We start from the raw sequence: 12,537 nt of genomic DNA, 5'->3' as shown, positions 1-12,537 counted from the left end.
AACATAGGAAAGCTGGGATCAGGTGGACCTGGGATCACTGAGGGAGAAGCCGCAGCACCCAGGGAGCTTAGTGTGTTTATGTATCAGTTCAGCTTACAGCTGAACAAGGAGGCAGGTTAGTCTAATCTCCATAGGAGCAATCTCCAGGGCAGGCTTTGGAACTTCTATGGGGCTGAGACAGTAAGATCACTAACCTGGCCACACCCATGTCAACAATACACTCGCTTTCACTCCCCACAACATAGGCTAAGGGACTTGGAGCACCTTGGTGATGTCTCAAATTTAGAAAGGAATGGGAGAGAACATGGTGTGACCTGTCTCCCTGGCTAAGCACCATCACAAAGTTAAGAGGCCAAGTTTTGCTTTTTCTTTCTTGAGCTGCTGGTAACAGAACTCGCGGGTCCTGCATGCCAGGCAACTTCTCTGCCATGGAGCTGCACGGCAAGCCCCAAGTGGTAGGGCTGTTCAGTTCACTGTAATTGGCTCCATATAAACTGATGCTCTAAGACTTCATGTTCTTTTACTTTTTCCACTTTTGCCTGGGCTGGCTTCAAATTCAAGACCCTCCTGCCAAGGTCCCCAAGTGCGGGGATTACAGGCAAGCTCGCACAAGCAGCCTTCCTCGTGTTCTGCTCACCATTATTCTCAAGGAATGCATACACCTCTGCAAAGTTCAACTTAAAAGGTTTTACACTCATTCAGAGTGTATGTGGTCATGTTACAATGCATATATGGAGGTCACAAGACAATCTGGGGGAGTTGGTTCTCCCCTTCCACCAAGTGGATCCCAGTCAACAAACCCAGGTTGTCAGGTTTGGTTGCAAGTACACACTGAGACATTTTGCCTGCCCAAGACTTACTCTCAGAAGAGATTAGCTTGCTCTAATTAAAATTCAATCTTTTATAAAATTTTACGGAAAATATAAAAAGAAATGCTAACTCCTGTCTTGAGTTTGGTCATGCAAACTTGGGCTGGAGAGATGGCTCAGAGGCTAAGAGTACTGACTGCTCTTCCAGAGGTCATGAGTTCAAATCCCAGCAACCACATGGTGGCTTACAACCATCTGTAATGAGATCTGATGCCCTCTTCTGGTGTGTCCGAAGATAGCTACAGTTTACTTATAATAAATAAATAAATAAATACATACATACATACATACATAAAAAGAAACTGTGTCCTCAGCTGGATGTAGTGGCCCACATCTTTAATTGCAGCACCAGGGAGACAGAGGCAGGCAGATCTCTGTGAGTTTGAGGCCAGTTTGGTCTACACAATAAGTTTCAAAACAGTCAGAGCTACATAGCGAGATCCTGACTTAAAAAACAAAAAATAAACATGCTCTTTATTGTATATTTGAATATATACATTTTAGGTACTCGGGACTTCATACTGCATGTTCAGAAATCCACCAGAGCTAAGAACTCAAGTCATTATGGAGAGTGTGAATTAGAACTACAGAGAAAACAGCTGCTTTTTCTACAAGCTGCACAAAAGCACCTTTCAAGTTATGTACGTGTTTTTCACTTTTAAAGATTAAACATGTTAGCACCGACTCTCATCTCTCTAAATGGTCCTTTCTACGGAGAACGCAAACTCGAATCATGGTATGTTAGCCACACAGAAGCAAATCAAACTGTCTTTCCCCATTTTCCTCCTCACTCCATGCCTAGAGGATCCAGCCAACAGTGGCAGGTGTCATGCCTGGGAAAGGGCTTACTACACCCCAGCACGAGAGGGCAGGAGAGGTCCAGAAGCTGCACTAGTAGTCCTGGAACCTTAAGTTGGGACAGGTAAGGCACAGACAATTCCTCAGAGGGTCAGATGGCCGCCTCAGTATATATCAGACATGCAGAGCAGCAAGGACAGGCCTCTACTAAAAATGCCTGTTACACAAGTTCTCATGGTCTACAGATCTCCAGTTTTGCTGCTGAAATCCAGCTGTATTTTTAAAGTCCAAACACACTACCTACACTCAATCCTCTACAGTTCCCCCTTTTAGTCACACTACGGGCTCTGACTATTTTAGGGATTGTTCATGGGACAATGTCCTCATTCTCCTTGGAAGGTATTTACCCTGAAGGCCCTAATACAAAGATCAGACTTTCCCAGCAACACTGACTTCAAGCAAGGACCCATCATCTCCTGATTCCTCTAGCACACTTCCATGTGCTGGACTAACCAGAGCAGCTTCCAAAGAAAACCTGATGGAACTCAGTCTGCACGGCAGCTGAGGAAGCAGCTGTCCCCAGTGCAGGCTGCCCTGGCCACAGGCTTCCCGGAGTTCAGATCACTACTGCTCCCACTATACACACTCTGTTTGAACTTCAGGTCCTTAATTCTTTTGTTATAACATCCCTCTAAAGTTCACCTACACCAGGAAGCCTTCTCAGACCATAGCTGTCTCCTTTCCTAAATCAAGCCATTCAACCACAGAGCACACACCTGGGCCCACAGATCACTGCCACACTGTGTAGTACTCAGTCTGACAGATCAGACAGTTGACATTAAACCAAAGGTCTCTTTTAGAAACAATTTTATATAAATAGGTCCTTTAACAAATCCATGCACAGAGCATCCAGTTGTGAGTATGAGAGATTCCACCTTCTCCTCCGGGAAGCGGGTTCCTGCTTGCTCATCCTGCATGCCTATGCAGTCAGCTTCTCAAGCAGGGTCTGGATGCCTCTGCTGCTGCTTTTGTTTTTTTCCAAGGTAGGAATCAGGGTTTTCAGTCCACCTTTGACTTTGTTTACAACTTCTTGGTCACAACTCTGAAGAAGGCTAGAAAGAGGAAAAGGATTAAAAAATTAAATTTCACACAAGCCCTGAATCTACAACACAACCCATATTGACAGGGTAACCAATCCATTGTTGAGTCACCTCCTGTACAGTATATTATACAGATTTTTAAACATTTACCAGATGAAGGCCACCAAGATGACTCAGCAGGTGGAACCCACATGGTCCAAGAGGAAAACGGAATAAAGCAACTTGCTTCCTGGCTCATCCGTGTGCTGTGGCATGTATGTGTATATAGATACCCACACCCACTAAAGGAACAAAGAAATGTAGTTTAAAGGAATTAAAATTCACCAAATGAGAGTAGTCCACACTCTGAAACGATGAAATGCTTTATAACCCTGTGGGTGGAGACCCCGCGTAAGACTCCATCGGTGGTGATTGTCTTCTGACTCACTTGCATCCTGCCTTAACACTGTTTGGCAGGCGAGGTGGTCTAGGCTCCTACCTTTGAATGTTTGGCTCCCATTTGGCAGAACTGTTTGGGAAGGATCAGGAGGTAGAGCCTTTGGGGTGGCCTTTGTGGTTTCAAAAGCCTGTAGTAGACTCAGTCTTGCCCACCCTGTCTTTTACCTGTGACTACATATGAGTTCTCAGCTACTTCTCCAGCATGCTGCCTGCTTGCATGCTGCCATGCTCCCTGCCATGATGGGCATGGACTTACCTTCTAAAACTAACTGTAAGCAACCCCTTCCCAAAAACCTTTTATTAGTTGTCTTGGTGATGGGTCTCTCTCTCTCTCTCTCTCTCTCTCTCTCTCTCTCTCTCTCTCTCTCTCTCTCTCTCTCCCTCCCTCCCTCCCTCCCTCCCTCCCTCCCTCCCTTCCCCTCTTCCTCTCCACAGCAATAAACATGGACTAAGACAGCAATCTTATCCTGGTGACAATCTCAAAAGCAGAGGCCACATGGTTCACTCATTACGGACACAGATGGCTCCATAGATGAACTCGCCCTAGTGAACAGGTATGGCAGACAAAGCATGGGAGGAAAGCAGACCTTGGTGACCTTGTCACTGAGCTCTACACCTACAACATATGCTGTGGAAGTGGAAGGCCTTCACCTTAGAACGTCCCTGATTCGGCCAGAAACTGCCTTCTGTCAGTAACTCAAGAGCATGGTGATTGTCTTAGACTCCGTTTTCTTGTCTGCAGAATAGAATTAACAACAGAATTCACATTCTCCTTCAGGTTGTTTCCTTTTGGTTGGAGAACTGAATCCAGGATCTCACCCCTGATTAGTAGTTTATGGTTGCATTCTGCTGCCAAGCTGAGCTATACTCAGGCTCAACCCACTCACACTAAGCCCACATTCAGCCACTGAGATAACAGTTCCCAGAGGGATGTTTTTTTGTTTTGTTTTGTTTTTTTAAACTAGACACTGATACTTAGTAAATACTCAATGAGAACCATTACACAGGGCTGGGTCACAGGCACCTGACTGCATGCCACCAGGCCCAAATCTCCTTTTCTCCCCCAAGTTCTTTAGGACTACATTTAAATGTTGCCCTCTGAAATATATTCTATAAGGAGATCACCTGGCATTTTCAAGAGCCCCTGGTCCCAGTAACTTTCATTTATATCAATAACGAGGAAGCTGTGTTAAAAGTATTAGGCAGCATCCTACAGCTCACAGGAGATGACAACAGCTACTAGTAGAGTGCCCTGTAGTGGACCTGTCACTTAGTGTCCTTATGTTAGCAACCTGGCTAAACAGCCACTGTATTACATGGTATGCATAAGTAAGTCACACACAGACACAGTGAAAGGCACCCTACATGCCTTGTTCTCAAAGTAACTTTAAGATTATTAACTTTTTGCTTTACAACCAGAAAAGCTCAATGACTTTGCAAACCATACAGCAGGCAGGGCTCGAGGCCCAGGCAGACTAAGGCCTGTTTTCCTAGCTGCTAAAGAACTCTCCAGTGTTATTCCTCAGCCAGCATACAAGGCTTTTTCCTTTCTACCCAAAATGTTCCCTCAGTAAGCTAATAGCAACTGTGAACAAACAACATTAAAATGTCCCAAAAGAAGACACAAATTCTAACTACAATGTAAACAGGCAGGGAAATTTGGCAAACAAATTCTACTCAACTGTCCAGCAAACATGAAGACTACCTTTGAAGCCACACAACAGTTGAACTTCTGTTTAGAACCTTAAACACTATGTATCTCCATATAGTTCCAGGCAAAGCTCCACAAGAAGCACACTGGATCATTCGTATGTCTGGGCTACCCAAGGGAGCGCTGACTGATAAGCAAACTTCACCCATTAATTTCATAGCATCACTGAAATTTCCACTTAGTTGGGCAGAATGAAAGCATGTGTCAGTAGGTGTTAACATTCCAAAGGCCTGGTAAAGAAATGCAAGTCAAAAAAGTTCCTGTTGCAGCTAATGGGTTCTGACTCCTTAACATCCCCTCAAATATTAACTCATTTTACTAAGAAACAGACAGCTGAATATACATGTAATAACATACAATCAAATAAAATGACTGGCTTAAAAATGAATTCTCATGTATCTACAGTAAATCAAATCATATACTGGAATACTGAGCCTAGTTTACAAATCACAGCAAGGCTGGACAGCAAGTTCCACATATAAGTTGTAAGCTTATAAAAAAAAAAAAAAAAAGCTTCTCACTGTCGGTAAATGTGCTGGCTAGTGTTGTCAACTTGAAAAGGAAATCTCAAATGAAGAATTGCCTCCAACAGACTGGCCATGGGTCGCTTTCTTGTTAATTGATGTAGGAGGGCTCAGCAAACTGTGACAAGTGCCATCCCCAGTAGGTGGTCTTGGGCCAGGCAAGAAAAGCAGCTGCAGGTGAACCTGGGAGCAAACTAGCAAGGAAGCGGCATCTGCCCACAGTCTCAGCCCCATGCCTTAAGCTTTGCCTTGGCTTTGCTCAGTGATGGATTCTGACCCAGGAGTTCTAAGATAAAATAAGCTCCCCAAGGCTGATCTTGGCTAGTGTTTTATAACTGAGAAGCAAACCAGGATAGCAACACAGCAGAAAACCAGTAACTGACTTAAACAGCACACAGATATTATAAAATGAACATTTTAAACAATGATCTATACATTATAAACTCAACATAACCAATTCCAGAGAGCAGTCTATAACTTGACCTCCATTTCCATATCATCAACTTCTTGTACTTTAACAAATCTCTATCAATCTGGAAATCACTAAAGACAACAAAATAAACTATAAAGTTAGGCTTGGCTTAAACAGCTCTGTGACAGTTTCCACAGGCATACATCTTACTCATTAAGAAAAAAATATAACTATATTTTGGTCAAATCTACAAATGTAGTAAAACTACGTACACTGTAAACGTAAATTTCTGTGACCCCTGACACCCAAAGATGACACTTAGATCTGAGGACTGAAGAGCTGTATTTGCTTAAAGAAAAGTTTAGGGCTGGCGAGATGGCTCAGTGGGTAAGAGCACTGACTGCTCTTCCAAAGGTTCTGAGTTCAAATCCCAGCAACCACATGGTGGCTCACAACCACCCGTAATGAGATCTGACACCCTCTTCTGGTGTGCCTGAAGACAGCTACAGTGTACTTACATATAATAAATAAATCTTAAAAAAAAAAAAAAAGAGAGAAAAGTTTAAATCGCACTGTTTACTGTTTTGTGTGCGAGCACACAAAGCTCCTTGCCTCAGCATGAGAGTATGGGTAAGAGGACGACTCGCAGGAGTTAGTGCTCGCTTCGTATCATGTGGGGCCTGAGATGCAACTCTGGTAGCCAGGCTTACTGGCAAATGCCTTTGTCTCACCGCCTCGACAAGTACTTTTTCATATTTCTCTAGACTAAGAGTGATGGAGTAATCCCACATTATTGGGAATAAACTCGGGAAAAAGAAAGAAATGAAATAAGTGTCTGCGTGTGCTTCATGACACAGCTACCAACCTGGAAAGAATAATGGCACCTCGGTTGATGCTGGCCCAGGACTTGAGGTTCTTCATACCAACACGCTCTACAAGGGTTTTTGCAAAACAACCTGCAAAGTAGACTGATACTTAGTAGTCGCCACATGCATATCCCCTTAAGTTAATATAAACACTAAAATTCTAGTATAGATCAAGCACTGTGTTAATAAAGCCAAGTTTCTTAACTCTGATGCAACTTCTAAACTATCTTTTAGCAATAATTACCCAAGAAAAACAAATTATTTTTAAAAAGCTTATTTGATCACATCTGTACTTTTGTAATATTTAATGATTTAACCTTGACCAGCAAGTAAATGTTTGACAATATCACTTTACCTGTAGCCCAAATTAGTTCCTACAGAAAAAAAAATTAACTAGAAGGGACCAGTAACATGGCTAGTGACTAAAGAATGAACATTTTGGCTTACTCATGGCAATTTCTATCTACAGTGATTTCGTAGCCACCATAGCCTGTTGTCCCAGCTCTGGAGGCTGAGGCAAGAAGACTGCCATGAGTTTCAGGCTATCTGATTCCTCCATCCCAAACACCGTTCATCTGTAACTCTATTTCCAAGGTCTTAGCCTGTTATTCCCCGTACCCTCTAGGTGCAGCTCACTCTCAGCCAGTGGGGGAATGCTAGTGACTGGGGTTTGGGAAGGAAAGGATGACCTATGCTGATGGCAAAAACCTCAAGTAGGTACTGTGTATATATAATAATTAATTCAAAGATACGCATGGAGCACACTTAGCTCTTTGTGGTAAACAGGGATAGCTAGTGAGGCTGTTTGCTTTCCAAAGGTGATAAAAACAACATGTTCTCCACTGTGTGCATTCCTAGATGCTGCCAGTCCCCCATTAAGGGTAGAATCTAAGTCTTCTGTTGAATCTGGGTGGTCTCATTGCCTGGACCACAGAACAGGGTAGAAGTGAGATGAGATGGCATCTAAGGACTAATCCTGAGGCCTAAGCATACGTGGGCTGTTTCCTTGGGATGCTCAATCTAAGCACCAACACCCGGGGCTGAGGACCTCAACTCAGAAACTATGTATGGTTGGAGCTTTTTATTATTATATACCCAATATTCCCAGGTGGGATGAGATGTGGAAACAGGGCCCCTAGGGCACAGGGGCCAGCTAGCCCAGCATATGAAGCGACACATCACAAAAGACAAGCTCTGTCTCAAACAAGGTAGACTGACATCTGAAGCTGTCCTCTGCACTCCACACATGTGCCATGACATGCTATGTCCATAGTCATACACATACATGCCATAAATAAAAGAATAAAAATAAATAAAAAACAATTAACCACCATGATGTGTGCAGGCCCAAGCAGTCTAGGACGAGGAAGTGCGGCTAACACTGGCAGCCCTGTGGCTGGGCCGGCAACACTGTGTAAACTCCAGTGCCCAACAAGGAGCCTTGAGAGGTAGGCAGGAACAAGCTCAACTAAAGCCGAAATCCTGCTCAGTGAACCACTAAGCCGAGGGAGCTTGTCACACAGCAATACATAACCTGGATAACAGACACTTATTCGTGCTTGAAACAACAACCACTCCAAGCCCACCAACCATGTTTTAGGGCTTTTGGCGTCTTAATTATAAAAAAATCATTATAAAAATGTTTGGAAATTAGTAACTTGTCAAACTCACCTAAACAGAGCATCAATGTTTCCAATAATGAAATTGCGGCAGAAACCAGTCCTAGGTCTTTATGTGACAGTACCACCCTCCGCCCTCCACTGGAAGCTGTCTCCAGAAACAAATCCATGACGTCAGCTCAAAGCTTTTCCAGCCACCGTAACAGCTCATGGTGTTTGCATGGTAGGCAAGCAGTCTACTAGTGAGCTGTAGCCAGCCCTTGACATTTAATCATTACTTACTTATTCACAGGCACGATTTCCACATACTTGGCAAATAGTACCTGAACCTAAATGGTCAGTATAAAGTCAAGGAATGCAAAAACTCCATGTAACACACACACACAAAAGATAAGCTGCACAGCCTACCTTCCTTTCCGCTTTCTTTCATCTTTTTATCTTGCTCTAGTAACCATTTGAGAACCAGATGTCCTGCAGGATGCTCAGCAACATGAAGCTACAATAGAACCCGACACGTTATTGCAGAAGCTAGTAAATATCTTCTGGTCCCTGAGCCTATCTCTACCCTACGTGTAGACACATATGTGGTTATGTTTCAGTTTTAAGAAATCTTAACCCAGGATGCCCATCATATACCTAGGGTGCAACAAACAGCAAAGAAGAAGATCATAGCCCCTACAAGGTAGTGCAGAAATTAGTTTGTTTGAATAGCAACATACAATGCTCATCTTAAAAAATCAGGTAATCTGTCCACTCTTCCCATGGCAACATTGTTCTAAGATATAAAGAAATCTCTGGGGAGAATGCTACATGGCGTTTAAATATTATTCTCTACAGTGACCTAATCAGCAGGCCAAGAAAACATTCTGCAGCTTGCTTGCCGGCCCTATCAACTGTTCCCACAGTAATAGTGGTCTCCCTTCATTTAGGATGAGAACCAATGAGCACTACTTCCATAGAGAGCAGTATTTCATCACATTCATCCGTCTGCTCCAGGAAGGCAGGGGTCTGAGCTTCAGCTGACAGTCCACTTGTCTCTTCCAATCCACGTTATCAAAAGCACGCCACATGTCAGACATCAGACACTCAATACCAGAATCAAGTGCGAGTGGGGATTAACACTGCTGAGTGCCAGACTAGACCCATGGCTAAAGGGAATTAGAGATGGAATGAATAACTGTGCTGTGAAAAAGATTCTGAACTATTTACTCAACAGGTAGCCCCAGCTTGTTTCCTCTAAAGGCTCCACTGTGCTCTCAGGGGCTACATCCTCAATGGTTTTAAGTAACCCTTGCCATCCAGTCACTCTGCTAGACTGATCTGGACGCAGGTGTGCCTCAGACCAATTTTCGCTAATGACATGGCAGGAAAGCCTGGCTGGAGATGGTCTTCCCTGACAAGAAAAGGCCTCCTTGCTCTTGCTTTCCTTCCTGCCTGAGAGCCTGATGTGAGCAAGTGCTGTGGCTATGGAAGCTGGCTCGGACTAGAACACACAGGAAAGAGGGCAGGGCAAAGGAGCCCAACAGGGGAGGCTGACTGCCCTGTGCAGCACAGCCTTTGTACTGTGACGACTTAGTGCTGCTACCACAAGGCATTCCATTATGTGTAGCTTACTGTCATCAGAACTACATCACTAGTTTAAAGTCCCTGGGACAGAACTAAAATGCAGCTGTTAGCATTCAGCTAACATAAAGGTGCGCATAAAAGTGACACATACACTTCTGTCCAATGGATTCCAAACTTGAAGGGCAGGGACTGTCATTTCATCTTTCGAGTATCTCTTTAAGCATTCCTGACAGACTTATTGCCTTTTCGATTAATGAATGAAAGGCTGAACTTGAACAGCTTATTTTATATCCTTGAGCAATGCCAGCGATCATAATGAAAGGCTATTCTATTTAGCACATAAAGGCTTCTGTGAGACTGACAGTAGAGGTCAAAGGTTCAAAATAAATAAATAAAATAAAATAAAATAAAATAAAATAAAATAAAATAAAATAAAATTGGTGGTTCCCTGTAACCAGCTGCTAGCTCAGAACTCCAGGGTCTTACAAGCCAGCACAGGACAAAGGCAGTACGATCGGCCCCTGCCTTCCTGTCTGCCGGCTGATTTGCAAACACAAGTCTTGAGCTCCTAATGCCCCCCTCCTCAGGGCTGCAGTATACTCCCTGCAGCCCACGCTCTTCTCCATCATTCTTGACTGAACTGCTAACCCTTCAGGGCTCAGTGTAGCCTTTTCCAATTCCAGGAAGGCTACCTGGGGACAAGCTGGTCTTATACAACCCCTTAGAATCCACAGTTGTCCTTCAGTTTTAGTTTCCATGTTAACTTAAATAATTACTTTCCTTAAATAGCATGTCTTCCGAAAGCTTTGGGGTGCAGCAGAGGACGGTGTTGCCTGCAGTACAGCACTAACAAGGCACACACAATCAGTGAACTTCAGATGCAATGTAGAATCACACCATGCCCATGTAACTATAAACAAGAATGAACAACTGTTCTGTTTGAGACAGCCTCACCTAGCTCAGTCAGGCCCTCCACTCCATGTGTAGGAGAATGACCTTGTACTCCTATTTCTCCTACCTCAACCTCTCAAGTCTAAAGTCTAGGTTTGTGGTTATGCACCCGGCTGAGTGAGTCTTTTTTAATGAGTCAAACAAAATTAGGGAAGCCTTCAAGGAGAACTATGGGCACTGGAATGCATTAGGCTTTGAATTGATGGAGCACAGGACAAACAGCACTTCACACCACAGGAAGCAGCTGCCACAGCAAGCATGGACTACTCTGGAAAGGTAGTGAAGGGGCAATCACAGATAACCATAAGTCATAGCACATGTCTGTAGGCACTACAGGATCTCTGCATTCTGGGGAAAACAAGTGCTACCACCGGCGCTCTGAATTACCGTTTTTAAATGTACTACTGGCATGACTGTTAACACTCTGCAGAATCCACATCTGGGGATATTATGGGCCCCGGGGCTCTCCTACTATAATCACAGTACATCACCTCTCCGTCCTTGCCACCAGGATGCAGTTCTGCTGCTGCCAAACTGGCGATGGCATCCATAGCAGGCTGAACATCTCCAGTAGCAGAACCCAGGATGTCAGACACCAGCACACATGCAGACTTATCCAGCACCACCTCTTGAGTGTGTCCTTGCAGGTAGCTCAGCAAAGCTGGAGAGATGGACTCCAAGAGCTCACGCCGGCGGATTGCAGTGTCCTTCTTGCTGTTGGAATATGTTGAGTGAGGTGGTAAGCTAAGTGACCAGTCTTGTTATCACAAACCTCTAGGAGCTTATCATAACCCAGGGCCCTATCTCCTGTAACTGTCTGTCCTGCCGAGCATGTGGACAGTGAGTGAGTCAAGGGCAGACTAGGTGTCATCTTTCCATCCCCAGGATCTGAACACTATCTGGCATGGAGCAAGACTTCAATAAAGGAAGCTGTTTTCTACACCACAGTCACAAACGAATAACCAACCACTCCCAATGCTGCCAATCTTAAACCAAGTAGTAGCAAGTCATCATGCGAGGCAGGACGTGTTCAGAGTACTTTATAGACGCTCTCAGGACATTTAAGTATAAGATACTGGCAACTCTGAAAGTAAAGTACAACAAAAAGCAAACTATACACTTGAATGCCTACTGTGTGCCAGGTTCAGCTGTGTTCTTTCAGCCAGATACTGCCATTTCCTTCAAAGTAAGCTCTTGAGACTATGGAATTCACTAAGAAGTCTTAGGGAAATGGAGGGAAAGAGGGATGCATCTATGAGGATTTCTTTGAGTCACGAGCTGGCCTTCACCTGTGCGCGTTGCCATCACCCTTCTTCAGAAGCTCGATGATCTCGGGCACCGTGTGGGCGGGGTCTCTGGGGCTCATCAAGTACAAGAGGACTTTCCTTCCATATTTGTCATTAACTATGCTGGGCAAGGAACTGATGATTTCCTAGATAATGGAAACAAAAACGTCCACTGCTTAATACGTTCCCAGAGTTCCGCTGAGATTTGATGGGGATGAAGAACACACCCTGGGTTTTTTCCTCACTCCACTCACGTCACTTGTGACGTCAGTTCTGACATGTCTTATCAAAGCACAAAGAATTACTTTCAGAACTGTTCATTCTCTGCTGTGGTGGCCATTAGTGAACAATCTGTTTGAACTAACTGATCAAACCCAAGGACTTTTTAAAGTTAGAA

The 12,537-nt window shown here is 44.1% G+C and overlaps 1 protein-coding gene across 2 annotated transcripts in view; it reads right to left on the bottom strand.

Annotated features, from left to right (window-relative positions):
- Nucleotides 1-2,521: 2,521 nt before the first annotated feature.
- Nucleotides 2,522-12,537, bottom strand: part of Pum3 (pumilio RNA binding family member 3) — a 33,614-nt gene continuing 23,598 nt past the window's right edge. For both annotated transcript variants that reach the window (XM_021151372.2, XM_085833817.1), the window contains exons 14-18: nucleotides 12,144-12,286; nucleotides 11,346-11,568; nucleotides 8,746-8,833; nucleotides 6,718-6,808; nucleotides 2,522-2,779 (exon numbers count right to left, since the gene is read on the bottom strand). In XM_021151372.2, the coding sequence (XP_021007031.1) occupies nucleotides 2,647-2,779; nucleotides 6,718-6,808; nucleotides 8,746-8,833; nucleotides 11,346-11,568; nucleotides 12,144-12,286 (678 nt within the window). In that variant the 3' untranslated portion in view covers nucleotides 2,522-2,646. The remainder of the gene's footprint in view (nucleotides 2,780-6,717; nucleotides 6,809-8,745; nucleotides 8,834-11,345; nucleotides 11,569-12,143; nucleotides 12,287-12,537) is intronic.

The sequence above is a fragment of the Mus caroli genome, unplaced genomic scaffold (genome assembly GCF_978045245.1).
Source record: "Mus caroli unplaced genomic scaffold, Mus_caroli_1 scaffold_20, whole genome shotgun sequence".
Lineage (NCBI taxonomy): Eukaryota > Metazoa > Chordata > Mammalia > Rodentia > Muridae > Mus > Mus caroli.
This window is presented reverse-complemented; position numbering and strand designations above follow the sequence as displayed.